This window comes from Eufriesea mexicana, unplaced genomic scaffold, assembly GCF_001483705.2.
Source record: "Eufriesea mexicana isolate 0111107269 unplaced genomic scaffold, ASM148370v2 scaffold1852, whole genome shotgun sequence".
NCBI classification, from domain to species: domain Eukaryota; kingdom Metazoa; phylum Arthropoda; class Insecta; order Hymenoptera; family Apidae; genus Eufriesea; species Eufriesea mexicana.
Window position 1 is genome coordinate 29,690 of NW_016909934.1, and position 21,537 is coordinate 51,226.

General features: G+C 48.8%; 1 protein-coding gene across 1 annotated transcript in view; it reads left to right on the forward strand.

The window, feature by feature from the left end:
- The window catches only part of LOC108549230 (Dpr-interacting protein zeta), a 284,709-nt gene that overhangs the window by 26,988 nt on the left and 236,184 nt on the right, over nucleotides 1-21,537 (forward strand). Inside the window, exon 2 of the mRNA XM_017902519.1 lies at nucleotides 18,870-18,980. Coding sequence (XP_017758008.1) covers nucleotides 18,908-18,980 — 73 coding nt within the window. The 5' untranslated portion in view covers nucleotides 18,870-18,907. The remainder of the gene's footprint in view (nucleotides 1-18,869; nucleotides 18,981-21,537) is intronic.

The following is a 21,537-nucleotide window of genomic DNA, read 5'->3' on the forward strand; positions in this document are numbered from 1 at the left end:
CGTAGTCTCTCAATAATTAAGTTTCAATGAGCTGGAATGGAAGTAAATATTGGCTGAGAACAAACTAGAGTGGTCCCATCGTCGAAACAAATTCTCTAAGTCAGTCCACTCACTGTCATTGTTTTCATTGTGAAACAACCTGCCCGTCGCTTCCTTGTTCGCATTTTCTATCGTAAACCTGAGCGATAGGTGCACGCGTGAAGGGAAATAAAGTTGTGTAACCAAGAATAGGAATAAAATCGCGTAATTCGTAATACCGTGTAGTTACCGGGAAATTATGAAATATTTCAGAAATTCCATCGATTTGTGAAAATATTTATACGCGAGGAAGTCGTAGCCTGAGCTGAAAAATAAACCAATAAAGCGCACACGGGTACAGAGGTGCTCGTGGTCACTATACTCGCTGTGACATAAAAAAAATACAGTCGGTCATCCGTGCCATTTTGGATCTTCCAACCTATGGCATGGTGGGTGACCAGAGGAATCAAAAAGCACGCGACTCACCGTTCGCAGAACGCTCCATGGAGGTTGTATTGGCTTTGCTTGGTTCACCGATGGGACATAAAAATAGCGACAGCGTTATTTGCTGAATTAATTCAACGTCCATAATTAGAAATTAATGATGAAAAGTCTGAAAAATATTATAAATGCACGCTTGCGTATCTTGATTAACGAGGGTGGTTGAAAGGGGTGGAACTTCGTATACGTATGCTGGTACCTTTACCATTCATCGCGGATCTATGGTAACGCGTAATATTTTCTCCTTCCACGTTCCCGATATTTTTGCAATATCCTGCCGATTTTCAATTAAATACCTTTCTTAAAAAAACAGCAACGTGTTTGGACAAGGTATAAACGGTTGTTTAAACATACTCTTTATTAAAATTTGCAATGGCCGAGTTTATGAAACTGCTGAAATGGCATTCGCTTCGTAAAAGTCAATTTATCTTGATACATTGTAGGAATAAATAAAGTTATATTCATTATTTCTTTCTCCTTTTCATGCTAGCACTCGAGCATATTTGCGTTCGGTATAATATTCAATAGTCGAAATTCTGCTTAGTAATTCCTGTTCGAAGTAGCTGCTTCGAAGTGATTCGGGAACCTGAAATAGATGCTTTAAAATAACTTTCATTAATCAGCCCGTCATATCTGTTTACCCTTGCTCTCGCAAACATCGCGCGCGAAGCGTTACGGTGAAAAATAATTTTCCCCGAGTTCCCTGTGCTTTTGTGCCAGCGCGTTACATACGCGCACGTATAATTAAACTTCGAGAAGACGGGGAAAAATCATGCATCGCGAGATTCGAGGCAGGAAAGGGCACGTTCCGGGGGAGAAATTCCTTGAACGTTGTAACGAAGGCCCTTGAACATTCACGGAAGCCAGGAGGCGTCAGACAAACGAGCACGACGAAAGAGCTTGCAAAATGCACGCAGCACGGAATATACCGAACTATATCAAACAGCACGACGGTTAATATCGGATTCTGTTAGAACGGGAACGAACGCAAGGGTCGAACGTGTTTCTCGTTAAGTGAAGCAATTACCCAGACCTATCTGTTACTTACAACAGCGTCAGCAACCACCGCAGCCTTTTAGTTTTGAAGACTGCCTCAGCTTTACGTCACAACCCGCGCAGTTCGGCATTTTTCATCCTACGAATTTCCTCCTTTTACCACCCCCTTTCCCCCCCTTTTTCATCTTCCAAACTTTTCTATATCATCCTTCGGTTTTTATCGGCTTGTACCTGCACGTCACTGTCGCCTTCGTTTCACCTCTTAAACGATGTAACGCGACGAATCATCCCCTACGCTAAGCTCCCCCACTCCCCCCGACCGTTCGCCATTTTTGTTCTTTCTTTCCCTTCACGCGCAAGAAATAATGGATCCTTCCGAATGAAATGTCAGCGAGGAAAGAGATGTCTTGACGGAAACGAGACGACGCCTGCGAGCTAGATTCAATTGTTATATTTATCCAATGCGCCCCCCCCCCCCCGCGTATCAGCAAATTATCGTTGCGGAACGAAGAAATTGGTTCGCAGCAGCCGCTTGCCAATTTTTAACCGTCGCTCGCGTCAATTTTACTTTACGCCACGCTGCACTCGATGCATCGATAAACTTGTAAATAATTAACGAACGCCCCTCCTGCCATCGTTAACATCCAGCCTGTTATTGGTTCTTCCTATTAGGCGGCATTTCCGCGAATCGCGTCATTCCGCGAAATTCGTTATATATCTGTACGTTCGAACGCGTGCGCATCGCGGATATCGGTATCGCGATTTTCCAAGATTCTCTGCAAAATAATTGCGTTTCGTATTACACCTTCTATAGCAAGTACAGTAGCCGGAGATCCCTCTGTGCCTATGGCAGCAACGTTTCACCCCGCTGCAGTGCGCTGTCAAGATCTCGATGTCGCTGATCTCTGGAAGGATACCGTTCCGCCATTTTGACTCGCGCGAAACGAGAATGTCTCGTTTGGACGTAATCGATCGTCGCGATCTCTCTGGTCGATTCGATGAAAATTCATCCTCGTATTTCAAACTTTCGGGGTTTGCAGTAGGCACGAGAAGAGGGTTGGCCTGAAATTAGCGTGGGAGTTTAGTAAGGGCGTCAGGTTTCAGAGTAGCTCGCGCTTTGCGAGGAAACTACGATATATACTCGTGTCTCGACTACAGCGACACGCACTTTGAATCTTAATTCCCGTTATTATCTTTAACCGACTGCGTTCCGACGATAGATCCATCGCGATCGGGGGCTGACAGGCTGGCTTCGCGAAGAAAATCCACGAGGGGTAGCCCCGTTTTCTTGCGATTTTAGGACCAGTCCTCGTCGGTCTCAGTGTTTAAATTCGAATAAATTTTCGACGCTGCTCGGGCCTTTGCGAAACGAGGTGACACGAAGATCCTTATTTAAAATTACAAGTGCACTTAACGAGGAAGTTTCTTCGTAATTCCATCGATGATATCCGTTGATTGTACTTGCTATAAAACTGCAACAATCGAGCCTGCAGTTTACGAGGTGATATAAAAATAATGGGTTAAACAGGAGTGGCAAGGTATAATAGAGTGCTTGACATTCTTTTGTCTCGTCGGAACGACCTATCTTCTTAGATCATATCAGCTAATTACCCGGCGGCGTAATTATTGACCAAGTCGGGCACGGCGCAGAGGGTTGCCGGGTGGCTGGGGCACGGTCGAAATTTTCCACGCCTCTGTTTCTCTGTAGGAGCGAAACTCGATGAACGGTTGCGAAATAACTTCGCACAATTTTTCGTCCGATAGCAGACGGCTTATTGCCGAGTATTCATTTAAGGGCAACGTTACCCTCGACTCGAGATTTATCGCTATAAATGGGTATTCAGGATACGCGTGGCAATCTCCGATCGCGTTTATTAAACTGTTACTCGGCACTTTCCGTGATAAAGTTATTATGCGCGCTCTTATTTCTCGCGGTTACATTTAAGTCCCTTATAGTTATATAAGCGGATGGTATTCTCGTGACCCTCCTCATCGCGGCCATCGCCGCCGCGGTGAATTCTATGAAAATAAAAGGGAAGATTGGAACTGCGAATGGTCCGGCGCCACGTACCGGTGTAATGCATCGAAATAATGAAAACCTATAGACGGGAAGAAAGCTCGGAATAGCTTTCGGTGCCTTTTTGCTCGCTCGATGAAAATTCGCCCGGCGCAACGAGGATCCCAGGGTGCGGGGGATATAGGTAACGTCGGCCGTTCCTATGAAAAGAGTAACGATCGATAATGAGCGATTCTCCGCCTTTGCAAGCGTTAAATTGATTTGAATCGCGGGAACGTGTGTAGCTGAAAAGGCAAAGAGCGGGATTTTAAATTACCAGCTTTTGCTCACGAGATATTTGTAATCCCATTGAAGTTTCCACAAAATTCTCCGGGCGTTGGCAAACAGATCCGCGTATTAATTCGGTACGACGGTTCTTGGAAAAAGTAAAATTACGTTGAACGAATTGTTAGGACTTCGGATTTGCTAGCTCGCGTTACGAGGTAATTAAACTGTACTACGTTATTTACGAAATTTCCTGTTTATTCACGTTGGGCTCAGCTCAAGTTCGAGTGGATTATTCGCTTATTTTCGTAATTTTTTCGTAATAACATTTTCCACCGATATTTTACAGTCGGATGTACGACCCGCGATTAGGCTACTTTCATAATTGTAGGGGATCAAGGTGGAGGTGGTTTAACGAAGTACCGAAGCGAAGTCGATACTAGCAAATCTCTGACAAGACATTATTCTGCGTTCTTGCCGACTAACGAACTCTTGACTCTCGATTTTCGACTATCACTGTAACTGACTAAATGACTAACAGACTAGACAATTGTCAACTGACTTTACATAACTATATCTGAGGACTATCTTTCAGGACGGGCCCTTTTTAGCTCGTTTAGAAGGCAAGCGCCTCCCCCAAAGGAGGAGAAACTCCCTCCACGTCATAGTCGGGGGTGGAGAGGATTTCTCCCTCCAGGTTAGGCCCTCCTAAGGGTCATCCTCACGGGGAAATTCAAGGAAATTCAATCCTCACCCGAGCGTTTACGACAGGGCAAGCCGGGGTTGCGCGAAGCCACCTCGCGTGGCCTGGCCCCGACCTCCTAGGGCCCAAAAGCCTAATAGCTTAAATTAGGCTTCCGAACGATGCCTCGTGTACGGCGAGCTGAGACAATATTATATTATAGAAGTTTAATTAAAATGCAAAATAAACACCGGGTCACGAATTGCTCAGCATTTAGGATTTAGCTACTAAGAGACCCATTATGGGCTTTTAGCGCTTAATTATAAGTCTACGTCCTAAAAGTATCCTACGTAATTACCACAGGAATAATCTCTTGGGTGTGAAAGAAATCGGATGATTCGGATTCGCGGTAACGGATAGCGGATTGCGATTAACGCGATCCACGAGGATGGTGGTACTACATGACCTACCCGATTAAAGAATAATCGGCAAGAGTGCAAAGTTATGACGGAGCATTTGCCCGGAATCAGACGCCTGTGACCTCGGATTTTTCACGGTGCCTCTAATTAATCCTCGTCCCGACCCATCTCTTTCCCCATTCGACGATCGATCGCTTTCTCGACCGACGATAATTTCTATGTCGACGGCGTAGTCATCCATCGACGGGTGGATTCACTTTTAAGATTTAATTGCGATTCCACGCGAAGCCCCGACATTGCGTTCGTTACCATCCTCTGTGCGTTCTCCTGCTGGTCGGAATTGAAAGCCTGGTCTGGTTACGGATAGGCGACGATGTCGAGGCTCCCGTAGACACGTACGAACAGCGGCTGCTTTTCTGTCTCTCCTCGCGTCGCGTGCTTACGCATGGGAGCAAGGATTACGCGTCACAAATTGGCATTACCCGCTGCGAACGTAGACACAGAGCCAGGTGTGCGCGCGGTATTTCCAGAGAAGTGTCTCCAAGTGCTTCCAGCATACCTGATGCGATTGTACGCGTTAAGGTTTGAACCGATTCCGTGACAGGCAATTTGCTTTGGAAGGAAATAATTACGAGCGGTTTAGGGGCTTGTCAGCTTGAACTTTAGGTTTTACCACTTACCCGGGAACGGAACCGCACGACTCGCGATGGTTCGAGCCGCGATTGCTGCGCCACACTGTTCCACGCGCGCGAAGAATCCGTCTCTTGGGGATCGACGCGATTTCGCGACGATTTTCGGGATCTAGTCGATCGAGTCGACGCGAATCTTCGTTCCGGATTTATAACACGGAGCCTGCGTGTGGCGCCGGGATGCATCGATCATTCGGTAGGTTTCTCTTCGTAGTTAGCGCATTATTCCGGATGAATAGGTAATGCTACTTTAAGTACTTGCAACGTCAGTTAAAACGGCGTAATACATTTTCGCGCTAGCCGGAACAACTTAGATCCTCTTCTTCCAATTAAACTTGGGAATCCCCTTGAATTTCTTCGCGCAACTTTTCCCACCTCGCCGCGACGCCTCTTTGTAAGCGGGCCCGTTGCTTTTAGAAATTTCCTGCCTGCAAATTTTTGTATTTCCCGCGACACATCGCGACACGGGGATAGTTTCCACCCCTTCGACCTTTGTTTTCCACCCTTTCTACTCGATCTTCTCGATCTCTCGAGAGTTCGATCTCTCTTCTAGATCGGGATCTCCGGACGGCGGGAACATTCGTGAGAAGAGGCCATCAGTCGGGGATATTTAACGGGTAAAACTACGCGTGTTTATGGCCCCGTGAGACCCGTTCTTCGAACGCGATGAAACGGCGAAATTCAAAGGAAAGTAGCGTGCCTCATCTCGCGCCGGGAACGTTATTATCCGAGCAACATAAAGGATACGTATCCGTGTTTATACACAGTAGGATTACCCGTTGTTCGGGCTACGCTGAAGATCGCGACAAGGCGAATTTTCAACAGCGGATAAACGCGATATCGCGGCCGCGACGCGCGCCGCGGTACGATATTCCCGTCCGTTCCGTTTCTTCCTTATGCCAACTCGCGTGAACAACGGGTACGGTGAATTCTCGGTAAACAGAGTGTCATGGCGGAAGACCCGCACGTCCCCTATCGCTCCAACTTCGCGTTTCCCGCGAGTGCTGGGAAATTTTCGAAGATGAGGAAACGCATCGATCAAGGTGGAACTTCGCGGAGGAAATCTCGCGTCGCTTGTCCCCTATGTGTACCCCGAGCTGTACTATCCGGCGCGAGGGCAAACAGAGAGAATCCTGGGCCTCGATACAATATTTTTTCTACCGATATCGAAACATTTCCGGGGCGGAGGTAAATAGATGAAAAGAGTGGAAGCTTCGCCCACGCTAATTGCGTAGGATCCAGATTAGATTTGTCGGGATCCCCCCATGGGGATCTCTATGGATACACTCCGGGACAAAGAGATAGCACGCTTTAAAATTAACGTAATTTTTATTTATTTCACTGAAGGGATATCGTGGGGGGATTAAATAAACGAAAGCACCGTATCGGATTTCACTAGAGCTGATTCTGCACGAGGGGGGGCTGCACCGAGAGTATCGTATCCCTTTCGGAAAATGTTCTGACCCGTACTCTGGTCGTCAACGAACTGTCTGCACTTTTCCAGCTCTGGCCCAACGCGTCGTGGTCCACGTGTCCTCGAGTCATGGAGGGTGGTCGTAAAGACATAACCCAGGCTGGCCCCCATTGACTCGGAACCCTTGAGGTCGCTACGCGAGGCAATATAGTGTGACAAAATGTTAGCATATTTAACTAAGCGATAAATCAAGAAATAATGTTTAACGCGTCAAACGCCCAGCCTGTTTTACTTGCTGTTCCGTGTAGGCCCACTTGACGGCCCCAGTGGAAAAGTTGGGTGCAAACGAAAAGTCTAATGCCGGAGCGTAGGGACCGGATAATGTTCACTATCTTGTGGCTCCTCCTTTCATTCTCTTTGGCAAGGATTTAACAGCTTTTTAATCCTTTCGTTTCGGCAGTTCAGTTCGCCGAAGTACCGTCACTGAACGCAAGTGTGCACCGGAAATATGCACGGCGCGTGTGGTTTCCGTATATTTCTGTACGTTTTCCCAAGTTTTAAATAACAACTGTGCCGAATAAAACAATCGTATACAAATTGCACTTGGATGCCGGATATATGGGGTCCGTACCCAGGAGTTATCGCGTGGACGCAGACACAGGTCATCTCGTGGATGCTGCCTATAAGCGGCGCTCGAAGCGAAAAGGTTAATAATTCTAATTGCTCCCATTCATCTTGAATACAGTTTTTTAATTCGGAGTGTATCTTCGTGTTGCTTGCGGTTCCTACGGTGCTGCCCCGTTAGCGTCTCCTTGGCGTTGTGCTGTGATAGGGCAGCAGGTAGAAGGACGTAAGGAAAAGGAGGGGACCAGCGTTTCGTCCTGGGCCTGCTAGTGGACTCGTCGGTAAGGCTTCCTAGCAGGCCCTGCCTCAAACGAGAATACTTAGTACTTGCTACTAACGTAGGAGCTTTTACTTCTTCTATCCAAGAATCTTTTCTATCGAGGATTCACCGAGGACCTACTCCTTCGAGTAGGAATCCATCTATCGGCGAAGATGCGAAGTTGGTCGTTTCAGATTTCTCGTTTCCCAGCTAATTTGCGAAAACGCATCAACGCGTAGGGATGGACGAAGAGAGCGAAGAGAATGGACCGGATGGAGGAATCGTGGCGATGCAGTCTGCATCGGTTGGTCGTTTATTCGCTGCCACGTCGCGGAAGGATGCTCGTGTTTATCGCGAGATATACGCGTCTGGAGGACGTCTCGGAATTTTGTTGGTTCGCGAAGGTCTGCTGGCGAAGCGTTTTCTTGCTCGGTAGGCGAGTATCAAGGAATTCCTTACGAGTTGGTTCAGCTCGATCGGCACGGAAGTATATCGCCGATGCGGGAGCGCAAACCGGCTGAGCGTGTGCCCGACATTGTTATGCCTCCATCGGCGTAGATTACGCCTCGAAGATGTTGCACTTTCTCCGACACTTTGTATCCCCGAATTTCACCCTGGTTATTGTCCAAGCGTATTCCATATCGCTAGGCTCGATTTTACCAGCATTACGTTCGAATGTTTATAAATTCGCTCCGATATGTTTATTTGCGACGGAACGTATTTTCGCTATGAATAATTTATTTCGTGTAAATATTGGTGCGTAAACAGAACAAATGATCCATATTAAAATCAACGCTTAAGTTACTTTCTTTGTTTACCATTTATTCGTTATGCAGCCCTGATACCAAATATTAACGGCGATCAATAACTGCGACGTTCGTCAATCGCGATTCTAATTAACGAATTTATAATTCTCGCACACGCGACACGCGAGGATTTTTCTTCGGTTTGCGCCGCCCTAACGAGCCGAGTCACGTTTGATCGAGCTATGGAAATTACGAGACGAAGCGTACACGCTTTAACGAATAAATATTTTATTCTCGTTGTAACAACGCGGATCTACCGTAGCTCGAGCGACAACGAGAGAAGTCGGATTTGATCGAAGAGACCGACGATCGATATCGTGTCCCCTCGTATACCGCGGCGAGAAATTTGCGTTCCCGAGGAAACGAATCGCCAGGTGAATAAATTCGAGCTAAGGTCAAAGGTTACGGAAGCGAGCGATGAGCCAATAGTTGACCCAGGCAATAAAGTCATAAAGCCCGTTGGATCGCGTCACATCGATGTCTGCAACGCGCGTTTCAGACCAGCTTTAGATCCCGCGTCTGCCAGTCTCTGCTACTCGTCCAGCACTCTTGCTCCATTTACGCCACTTAAAAATCCACCGAAATCCCCGTACTTTTGTATCTTTAATTTACTTTCCCGATATCAAAGCGCAACATAAACGCGAATATCAAACTACGAAAGTGCTCGAGTTTTAGACTCCGAGTCTACCGAATACCGAAAGCTCTTGTAATTTTCAGAAGAATCGCAATTATTCCGCTGAAAAGATAGACTAAAATCACCCCATATGTATCTTTAATTTACGTTCCGAAGTGGAAAGATAACAGGAAGCTTATTCGAAACAACGAGCGCGGATCCCACGCGAATTTTCAGAAAAATGACCATCGCCTGTACGAGAAAGATGAACGAAAAGATCCCATAGGCGTATTTTTAATTTACAGCACCGATGGGAAAGCGACAACAAAGCGTGTATTCGAGCCAAACGACGAGGCGACATCTTCTTCCCCCCACTTTCTCTCTCTTCTTTTCTTCGTTTTAACGAACAACGTTTCCTAATGAATCACGAGAACGCGTAAGATGGTGGCGCGGCTGTTGAAATTGCGAAATCTGCCCGAAGAGGCGGCGGTGCGAGGGAAAAAAGAGGATTTTCGAAGGAGGCAGGCATCAAACAACCCCTACTGCCGGAATCGCAGGGTATTGCGCTCGCGCAAGGCCGGCGCGCGTGTCCGTGTTCGCCGTGTAGTATATACGAGGCGGGTAGAGCAGTAGCACCGGCACCACCATCAGCAGCAGCCAGCATTCAGCAGCAGTAGCCTCGTCGTGGCTAAAGGGGCTTCGGGATGTCGTACCACGAGCTAGTCAACCGCGGCGTGTCGTCGTGTTAACCGTGGTCCACGTCGTTACGACGAACTGTTGCAACGGTGCGGGTGTTTCTTTCGCGCGAGTTGCTCCGTTCGCTCGAGTTTCGCAAGCTGTTCGCGGTTGTTCGCGCCGTTCCAGGACCCGACGGGGGACCACAAGCTTGCTCCCTCGGGATAAACTCGAGGCAAGGAATCCACAGTTGCCTTTAGTTCGGTTCGAGCCGGTGCGCGGTGCGATCCTCGACGTTGCGGGAATCACGCAGGACTCGGATCATTCGCACGCTGCCTACGAACGTGCGTTACCTACGTTTTCCTTGGATTTTGTTTCTCGTTCTCGAATCCCGACAATTCCGACTGATCCGCCGAGTCCTGGAAGATCTTCGTTTCCAGTTTAGTCCAGAGGACACGCTCCGGGGGAGACTCGTCGGCTTGGCGGTTCGCGTCGGTGCAGATGGAAGATAGAGTAGATTCGTTAAGATCGTAATATCGGTAGGATCACGGAGTTTGTTATCGGAAGTAAAATACTTTATTCCCCGGACGCTGAAGGGAGTCATCGACAGGCAAGGGTGAGCGAACGTGCCGAAGTGGCGTTCTTGTAATTGGAACGGGAACGTGTAGACGATCATCCGAGAACACCCTCCGTGTAAACTATCGTTGCGATCAAAAATCCGTCGCTCGGTTACTCTGTTTTTCTTTTTTTTCCTCGAGGAACCGTGTCGATAAGGGAACTCTCGCGAGGCCGGAATCGGGAACGATTTTGTCGTTGGCGAGAGCTCGCTCGCGATATTTTCCCGGCCGGAATAAATCGCGATACACGTTCGCGTGATTATCAATGGCCACGTAAGAATAAGCCCGAATAAAAATAGTCTCGGTTGTTCCGCTGCCGTGGATTTATACGCGAAATCCGCTGGTCTGTAAATCGTCCTCGAGATTTATGACGATCATCAGCGATCGTTTGTTCACCGACCAGCCGTAACGGAACTATAATATTTCCGGATCGATCGTGCACCGGTGATCAGAGGCTTGGCGTCGTGCGAATGATCGCATTCCTCCTGCTATCGCGGTGTTACGTGTACCACACGCATGATTTTACCGATAAATAACCAGCTACATTTATCGAAGTCCGTTGCACGCGGTTTACGCTGATCACTCGCTGTGCCGCAGGACCGTTATCGTTATCGATTAATCAAACGTAGTCGGTGCGCAACGCACCGGCATCGAGGGGTAGGGAAAAAAAAAAGGGAACGAAAGACAACGGTAACATTATTAATTAAAAACGAAACAGCGTGCAACGATTTTTCACGTCGGTCTCCTGCATCGGACGAAATATCGCGAGTTACAGAGAGGGTGCGAGGGGGCGAGAGGGAGGCTTCGGAGTCGCAGTACGTGGATCAATTTCATCGGAGCGATACGAAATAACGATCGTGCGGGGTAACAAGCCGAAATCGTGGAATTAAAAGGGGACACATACGGCGGGGGGGAGATGAGTGCAACGATCGTGAGCGTTCGCCGTTGAGAATAGAAGAGAAGCCAGGAAGAAGATCCGTGTCGACTGTTAAATCCAAAGATAGACCGACAACCGCGTATCGATCGATATCCTTGGTGGCGCGTGATTCGCAGTGAATTTTCGACGTCACCGTTATCCTCGCCGGTCCTCGAAGAACGGTCGATCAGTGCTGTGAGATAAATGTTTCATAGACAGCCGTCGTGGTACAGGTAATATCGAATCTCGAAGACTTACCGTGGAATCAAAGGTGGCTCGAGGATCCTCGACGATATGTCCCCGGAAATCCACGGACTGCCGTGAAAAAGTACGTATTATCTGCCTTTCGAAGTTACACCGGGTTAACGTATCGGGGATTTGGAGCTTTGTCGACTTTCTTGATAAGCGCTATAAATCAAAATTTCCAATTGGTCCGGTATTACGCCCGGCGGTGCCCGCTCTCTAAATTTTCCTGATTTATGAAAGCCTGTATTTACGTTGCGCGTTATCGTTCGCGAACCGATCAAAGAGAGATCCTTTCGGTAGCCGAACGTTACTCGTCGAACGCGATTTCCATCCGTAACCGTTTACCGGTTTCGTGGAAAAATCCGCTCGATAACGGCGCGATAACCCTCGCGTTCTCCGGCCGTGTGCGAGATCACGGGGTACACGGGGTACGGGGTGCGCACGGGGGTAGGAAAAACGAAGAGAATCACGGAAGAGGGTGGTCGAATCCGTGAAGTTTTAATCGGGTGTCTAATGGATTCGCGGCATTTGTCCGTGTTTCGTCGGATACCGAACTCTCCCCCTCTCTTATCCTCTCGTCTCCTCTCTTCTCGCGACGAGTGTTCTCTTTGAGTCCGTTCGACGCAAACATCAGCAACTCGTCTCGCTACATCCCCTCCATCCATCTGGCTCTCTTTCTTTCGATGACTTCAAACGGTTTTTCGAGTGTGCTCGAGTCGAAGTGCTCTTACAGTTACAAAGATATACGTTGCCGATCGGAAAAATGTAGCCGCGGTATTCCCCTCGTTCCGCGACAGCGTGCACGCTTAACCGTTAAAGAACGCTCGAGCTCGCCGATGCACATTTTTGCGTTACAAAGAATGATTATATTCCCAGCGGGGAAATATCCCCTCGTGCCGTGAATGAGATAGCGTCGTCGCGGTGCAATCATCGGGAAAACGTTTCACACGCCTACCGCGGGGAAATAAAGAGATTTCGGTCGAATTCTTACCGCGAATTCGAGATAAAGAGGATCGATAGACGCGCAGGAATAGGCACGGGACGTGGAAACGATAAAAACTCCGAGTATAGATATTCGCTCTTTCGTTTTTCTTTCCTTACGCGCGAGTACCAGGGCTAACAAAGACGAGGAGAACGCGACGACGACGACGACGACGACGACGACGACGGCGGCGGAGTCGGGCAGGAATAAATCGTATCTCGACGCGGAAAAGAGGGAGAGGTCGAGAGCGAGGGAGGTGTAGGGAGAAAGGGGAGAGAGAAAAAAATAATTTCCCAACGAAGCTTCTTTGATTTGCTCCATCAGATCGTTGAAGAATACACGAAGCTGCCGGTAAGCACAACTTTCCTCGTTAAGAAACGTTGATCTGAATAAGCCCATTCTTCGGTTGCTCGCCGAATTCCAAAGAAGCGCTCGCCAAAGAGTCTCATCATCTTCCTCCTCTTTTTTCCAACCCTCGTGCTTTTCTTATCCCCTCCGTTATTCCTTCTCCTTCTCCCTCTCGCAGCGTCGCTCCGGCGTGGCAGTTTTTGTTGCTTCCGCGGTGTCGGTAGTTAAGAACTTTTAATATTAGATAAATACACCCCTCCGCGATTGTCCCGGCTATTATCGAAGTTGTCGATGGCGATAGTTTCTCCTCCGATAACTCCTATCACCGTGCATCGCGCAAACTGCGACTCTTAAACCCGTATTTCACGATCGAAAATAAATCCCTTCGAAAGGAATTTAACTCACCTCTACTACCCTTCCTCTGCACCCCTCCTTCCACTTTCCTCTTTTCTTTTCCCCGCTTTCCTACCCCGTTACCCCGCCGATATGAATCATCGAGCAGTTCACGGGAGAAAAGAAACTTGTTAACCCCGGGGTGGGCCGGTTCGACGGTGGCTAACGGCCATTTTATTTTTACAGAATGCGGACTACACAATGTCGCGCACGCACGTGAAACGGCGCATTAGCAGGTGCAGACTGCGATGTTCCCATATTCGACCGGCTGGTATACGTGGTAGGATCGCGTGTCGGCAATTATCCAAGACACAAAACGATACCGTGAACGCACGCCACGTCGCTTTTCGACCTGCTCACTTCCGGAATGTAATTACGAACGTTTTGTCGCAATCGCGCCACCACCCTCGCGTTTGCCTCACGATTTGCCCTCGAGTTTTCCCGCAAATTCCCGACCCCGTCGTTGCATCGCGAACGCGACTATCGCGGATGAATTATCCCCGGTAATCAGAAATTCGCGTCCCCTCGAACGTTACCCCGTTGCCATTGTTACCGGTTGTCTCATTCGCGTTACGGCGCCTTGGATTTTTACCGATTTCTCTTCCGACGACGCTTCGACGTCGCTTCGACGACGAGCAGCCGTGACGACGTCACTCGCGGTTAAATATCGTGGAACGATCGACTCGTCGAGAGCTGTTCGACGAAGGTGGAAAGGAAAAGAGAGGAAAGAATCTCGGTTGTTTCGAGCCCTCTCGTTACGGGAGCTTTTCGTGCGAATTAACGAGACTAATACGTTCGACGTGGAAATTGCAGCTCGAATTTCGTCCACGGATTTACCCCCATCCTTGCCTCCGCTGTTCGCCCCGCCTGTGTTTCCAGCAATCTCTGACCGACGAGGGAAAAGAAAGAGCGGACTTTCCTCGCGTTTGGTACTTTCAATTCCCTCTATATCGTCCTTTGCTCTCTCTGCTCTGTCGTTGACGATCGCACCGGAATAGCAGAGATACGGAGGGGTAGAGTCCACGGGCCGTGTCATCTCGCCTGACCCAAATAGGAAAATTGCTGGACAGAGGAGCGCAAGGTTAGCCGACGAAACGTTAGGCGACTCGAATAATCGTCATTTTCATCCGTTCTCTCCCTTTCTCTCTCTTTCTCTACTTTTTTCTTCATCTTCCCGATCGTTTCGTTCCAATTGTTGGTCGAGATCGCGAAGAAAATCGCCCGTCGAGGGGGAGTACGCGAGGGGGCGCAAAACGCTCGCAACGTTTTTAACGAAGATGGTCGGACATCGCGATGAAGGATGGAAAGAAAGATTCGAGACGAATCGTTTTCATTTTTCTCGCATTTTTGTCTCCTTCGTTCGCGCGATCCTTCCCGTTCCAGGATGTCGCTTTTTGTCCAGCTCCTCATCCGAGGGATTTCGAAGATGGTGTTCACGGAGAGATCCGTCATCCGTGACGACCCTCTACCCAATTTCGGTTCATAAATCAATCGCGAATTAACGGCGGAGATTTTTAGTCGAGTCCGTCTTCCCTATAAAGCTCCCACCTTATTTATAAAAATCGAGCGTTAACCGATGTTAACCTAACCCGTGAAAAGGACGACAGATAAGCGAAGCTCCGCAGCGTCGGGGTTCGTCGCGGAGCTTTCCTGGCAGCTACGTTTCGCAAGCACGCCTTTACGACATCGGATGATAAAAGTAACGTCACCGATAAAGAGGAAAAAGAAAAACCGGGACGGAGAGGGAGACAGGGAAGGAATCACGGCGCGGCATATCCGGTGGCACTTGGTTCACGCGTACAGACGTGATTTCCACCGTACGATCGCAATTACGGTGACATTTTTTGGTTGCCTTTGTTACAACGGTCGCACGAACCCGCCATTAAATTCCACGTCGCTGTGTGCATCGTTGTTCCAACCTGTACCTCGCCGCGTTGCACTTTCGACCGAATCAACCCCTGCATCATCAATCTCTCGAACGATCCGGTAAGCATCGCGGCCCTGATTTACCCTCCGACCAATCTCGTATCATTCCAGCTCAAACTAACCGTGAGATTTACGAAGTCCGCTTCACCTCGTCTTCCGATAGCTCGATTTCATACCGCGAGCCTGTGCGGCGCGGTCTCTTTAAAGGACTCACGCTCGGCGTGAAAGAGAAAAATGGAAAAGAGAGGGAACCGGGGGGAAATGAAAATGGGAAAAAGGAGGAACGAAGCGAAGCGACGTCGGAAACAGACAAAACCGGGATTCGTCACGGGCACGCGGATTAAACGATTATTTTCGACGACGTCCTCTCGCTCTAGGCGCGTCCAGTTATTTCGTTGGCCGGCGTGTACGCTAGCACACGGGGGAAAAAAACAAAGCGGCCGATGCTGGGGGGTTGGGAAAATGGTTTACGACTTTTCGCGGCCGAGTACACGGCGAATTCGGGACACGAAACGGAAGCGCGGTGGATCGAGAAAGAGGGAGGCGGAGGCGGTCAGAGGCCGGTGGCCGAGTTGCGACGACCGATTTCCGGGATTTGCCTGACGTTTAATGAACGCTGGCAGACGTTTTGATTTACAGGACAGTTTGATTTCCGTGCGGGGCACAATAACCGCCAATTTGTAAATCGCCTCGTAAATCTGGACGGGCAGCAGCAGCTCTCTCGATGCGGACCGATCCGAACCGACGCATCGACGCTCGTTGCTCGCCGTCCTAACGGCCATTTGTCCAATTGGATTAAACAATCGGCGCCGTTAAAAGGGGTTGTTTGCCGTATTAACGGTAAACAGACCCGTAAAAACGGCACGATACTCGTTGGTACGTCGGAAAAATCCAATCGGACAATTTCTCCATTGCCCTGCACACGCGCGTGTATTCTTCGCCGGGCTTCGTTCCGCGATCGTTTTACGACCACGGATATTCCATATGCGCGTTTATTCTCGCGCAGCAGCCGGCTGTTCCGCGCAACGGGGAAAATAATCGCGGAAAGTTGCGGATGGAAATTGGAGCGAAATCATCGGCAGCTCGCGTCTGTTTCCGTTCGTATTACGAAAGCCGAGGCGACGAGAACGCGTTAATACAACGGGAGCACGCGTCGTAAATTCCAACTTTTATGAATTCTTGATCGACGTCCGCGAACGTTGCCTCGATGCGACGCGATCGATCGATCGCCGATCGAGGGGTGGTTGGTCCCGACAGTTTGTTCCAACTTGTTTACGACGTGACAAGCAAGTCGCGCGACCGTTTATTAATCGGCAATCCGCGAGCAACGAAAGGTTAACGGATAATGCCGAAGGCCACGTGTAACTTCCTGTTTTGCACTTGCCGGGGCTTGTCACCGTGTGGAAAGGAGTTTAGAAAACGGGTGGAAAGGGAGAGAAAGGAAAAATACAGGGGCCGCGATAGCGTCGGTGAACGGGCGGCGTCATGTCGTTAACCGAGTTTACTAATTATGGGTCGAGCGCGATAGCTGGAGTTACCCCGGTAATTTCGACGCCGTGGATGTGTAAAAGCGTGATGTAATAACAAGAGCCGCTTTACCGAAGTGCCTGTGTGATATTACTCTAAAAATCTCCGTTAATTAACTCGTAAAACTTGTAATAACGCAACGAATCAAGTTACACGGTTACGGCCCTTAACGTTCGAGCAGACCACCCACCGGCAGCTTTCAGCGGCTAGGAAAAAATCCTCGCGACAATGTTACCCGCGTTGGAAGGCGAAATTTTTCCATCGATTTGTAATTCTCGCTCGTCGAGCCGGTGCAAACCCGCGAGGGGGTAAAATATCGAGCGATCGGGATTACTCGTACGCGATCTCGTGCCGGGCAAATGGCACGCATTGTACGTCGTCGGGGAATATTAATTGTAAATGGCGTGCGCTCGGTAAAAAGGCAAGGAAAAGCGGGGCGGAATTCAACGAAGATGGAATTCCTTCGTTACGCCGATACTCCACTCGGTAAAAATACTTTGCATCGCGAGATTACGAGATCGGAGAATCGATTTCACGCCTACGGATTACGGCCGAGTAAAACGCTTTTGTCGCGAATACGCTGGAGCTGCACTTTTCCAACTTTCCCCCGAGCTCGATTAAAGCCGCTGTCTACCGAGGATATCGCAAGAATTTCCACCGCGATACGCGTGTCATTTTAATATTCTATTTCCCTTTTTCCTCAACCCTCTCTCTCTTTCTTCGTCTATCTACGCACGGGGGCCGCGACGGAGCGATAAGAAATCGCGTATAATAAGTAATTAGCGAAATACGCGAGACTTCGGAGCGAACGATAAAATAAATTCAGCCGACGTTCGTGTTACTTTAATCATTAGCTCGAAATATCGGTCTCTCGGGTCGAGAGACCGTCTCGCATCAGCGGCGCAAGTCGTGTGTTCTCGTCGGCAAAAAACTGCACGGTGGAATTTAATTTACGAACTCGTTGGTATTATATTTCCGGCAATTAATCGAATTAAAATTTCCATTCGTTTTCGAATTATCCAGCGTCGCGCGTGTGCCGGGCTCGGTGACTCGCGGTTAAATAAACCAACGAGCACGTTTGATATCTGGCTTGGCCGATTTATAGCCGCGAAAGGGTCCTCTCTCCGCCTCTCATCGGTCTCGGCGTTCTTTCTTTCCAGATGCTACAAGTCGAATCACACTTCGAACCGTGTTCCTTTCAATTCTTTCCTCCTCCCCGGAGAAAAGTCTTCTCGCTTCTCTTCCACCCCCACCCCGTTCCTTTTTTCCCTCTTTTCCTACCTTTTCATCCCGCTCATCGAGCCGTCTCAGAGGCTGATTTCCGCAGCGTATCTCCCGCGTAGACGTTCGCTGCACGCGAATACAGTCTGTATCTTCTCCAGTGGCTCTACATATATTACAGCCCGATAAACCTGATTAACATTGGGTGTTCGTTAATTACAGCATCCCTCTATTACACTGACTTAGCCATGCGTTAATGATTTCACGGCCCCGTGGATTTCCGACGTATCGACGAATCAACGATACGCCGTGCATCGCAATATGCATTTCGATGTGCATCCTAGGCTAGATGGATGCGTATTTACATATTCCTGCCGCGCTCGCTACGTACACCGGTGTCGCGCCTTTAATGACAGGCCAGGCGTATTTATTAATTACCAGCGATCCTTTTCATACCGTCGTATCGGTCACTCGAGGTTCGCGCCACTTTCCCGCCATCCTTCGCGGGCTTTGAATCGTCGAAAGCGAAAATACCAGCGTATCTCGTTCCACCGAACGAATCAGCGACGACCGTCGCTTTTCGTCGATCCACGAATATCGACGTTCGATCCGTTTCCTCGTTTTATTCCCATCCTCGAGCTCGGTCTCATCCAACCGATCCATACGAGTCCACGATTCGTCGCGGTGTCCAATAAATCGGTCTCTTCTGCTTGCAGAGTAAGCTTTGAGGTGCAAGACGCGGAACGGCGATAAAATGGCGGACAATCAGCGAAGAAGACGGTACTTGACCATCAGTATACTCCACATCGTCACCATCATGTGCCAGGGTAAGTCTGTACCTTTCATTTTTCTAAATGCGAATTTTTGTCGCTGCGAATTTATAATTTATTTTTCGCCGGAAAAATAGAGGAAGATCGTAATTCGGGATTTAATTCGGGCGGAAGCGCAGGAATCTATTCTAATTTCGGGGCTCGCGACGAAGAAAAGTGATTCGCGTAACGCGCGTTAGATCTATAGCAGCCGGCGCTAATGGAATTCGCGTAATTATAAGGGAAACGTGTAGCAACTACGAATGCCCGGGTAAATAATTACACCGGGGAAAGTAATGTTGGTTTATATCAAGTAAATTAGTATTATATTTCGATTAGATTCGCACCGCAGACTTCCCCGGAATTTAGGTGCCGCGACCGAGCTGCGCGCGCGAACCATTTAAACGGCTCGGAAATGCGACGAATACTCGCGAATTCGGTAAGATTCGCTGCTAAACTCGTTAGAAGAAATAGAAGGAAGGAAAGGGGGAGAAAAGGGTAAGGGCAAAGGAAGAAAATAGAATCGAATTTCGATTTAAAACCGTTGAACGTCAGCAACCAGGTTCCCCGCTGCTGCCGAGATAACGACGCCGCTTTCGTCGGGGACACAAATTTTTGGTTCTTAAGCGCCACTTCTGGCACACGTGCCGTGTCATCTGTTATGCGACCAGACGTACGTATATACGTACGCGTTTGCCCCTAATTGCCGCACGCAGACTCGGTGCACTGCTCGCGAAATACCGATAATTGTACCGCTTCTAGGTATCCTCCGCGATAGCACGAATTCGTCTTATCGTTCGCTTCGGTTTAACTATTCAGCCGGTCGCTCGTTAAATGTAAAGCAGCTTAAATGCCCTTTGAAAAACGAGACTTTCATTGCGGTCTGTCTCCCACCCCTGCACGCGAAGCTTGGTCTATCCGCAGCTGCATTTTACGCTGCTCATACGTAAGACGATTCCCGGACGAATATCGAGTCTTCTTCTAAAAGGAATTACTCCGAGAACGCGATTAACGTCCGACGTTTTCGCCGATACCCGAAGATCGGAAATAGAACGAAGCGCCGTGTCATAGGTGGAAACATAACGTACGCACAGTCTTTAGCATGCGGGGCCAAGTCTTTTGTCAAAAAAGGAAAAGAAAAGCCGATCATTGCAATATTTGCAATTCTTTGCGAAGAGGGTTAAGCAAAACGAGAGCACTTGTCTTAATTTTTGGTCCAATTCTTGTGGCCGGTGACACTATAGTCAACCGTCCTGTGTAGATGGCGTCTCGTGGCCGGTGACTATAGTCACCCGTCCTGTGTAGATGGCGTCTCGTAACCGGTGATTATAGTCAATCGTCCTGTGTAGATGGCTCTCGTGACCGGTGACTATAGTCACCCGTAGTAGCGTTAATCGCGCCAAAATTCAACGCAAACGACCGTGAGACGTCGCGGATGAAACGGTGACCGATCGACTCTCGATTTTCCGGATCGTGGTATAAATGTTTAGGCATCGAGGAAACTGTCGACCATCAGGGCGTTACCGTGCACGAGAGATCGGCGTGTCGGAGTAGGCACGAGGTATAAGTTATCGGTAAACGCTGATAAAACATATCACCCGTTGGTATTGGCGACGTTAATCAATTTCCCATTGAACGTGCAATCTCGCCGTGCTATCGAGGTTCGTTGAATGGAGGGAAAGCCGATGCGGGAGGTCTTAAGATCACGAAGACGGCCAACCAAGGGTTGGCAACTCGTAATTATCGCTAAATAAGGAGGTGGTTCGCTTCACTTCGGCACCACCCCCCGGTTGAACAAGATATATTAAAGCGTCGTGAGGTAAATTCCGGGCCCGCTTCGGTGGCCATTTTCCAAGTTTTAAACGATTCGACGTAGCCGCGGCTACCTCGGCACCGAACCTCGGTACATCCTGCTGCCTCTGTGCTCGGCGTTGAAACGACGCCACTGGTCTTGGCGGTTTCAATCCCGACCTTTTAATTTCACCCCTCCTCCGGTTCTTCTTTTTCACGGCAATTTACATTTTCGCCTTGTATAATATTCTGCGGTATGTTTGTATCGGAACTCTCGGCCTTTATCGGAAATCCTTTAAAATTACACACGGTTCCATTTCCCGCCGTTCGCTCGAGTATTTCCAATTTTTAAGGCAAGGGCTCGCCGTTCTGCGGAACGAGAAGGGCAAAAAATAGTATTTTCCGATTGCGTCGGTACTGCGTTTTTTTCCACCCTTGATATATCCGATAACCGAGTCTGCTTTGGATAACACGGGAAATATTTCAAGTTCGTCTCATCCTTTCGCCTACACGCGCGAATTTCGAGCTTCGACCAAAAATAAAGTACTTCTCCGCAACGCGTTCGCGACTTTGTCCGTGGCTGCCGAAATATCGTTCGAGGCATCGTTTACCCCGTCCTACGACGCGATCGGGCTCGTTAAAATGCAGCCTGACGTTCCGCCACGGTAAATGCCAGTTCCACCCCTTTCCCAAAGTCCTGCCTCCGTCTGATGAAAGAAAATTACTGCAGCGTTGTCGTAACGATCAACGATTGTCTTCCGAATCGTCGTTAACTCGATGTAAC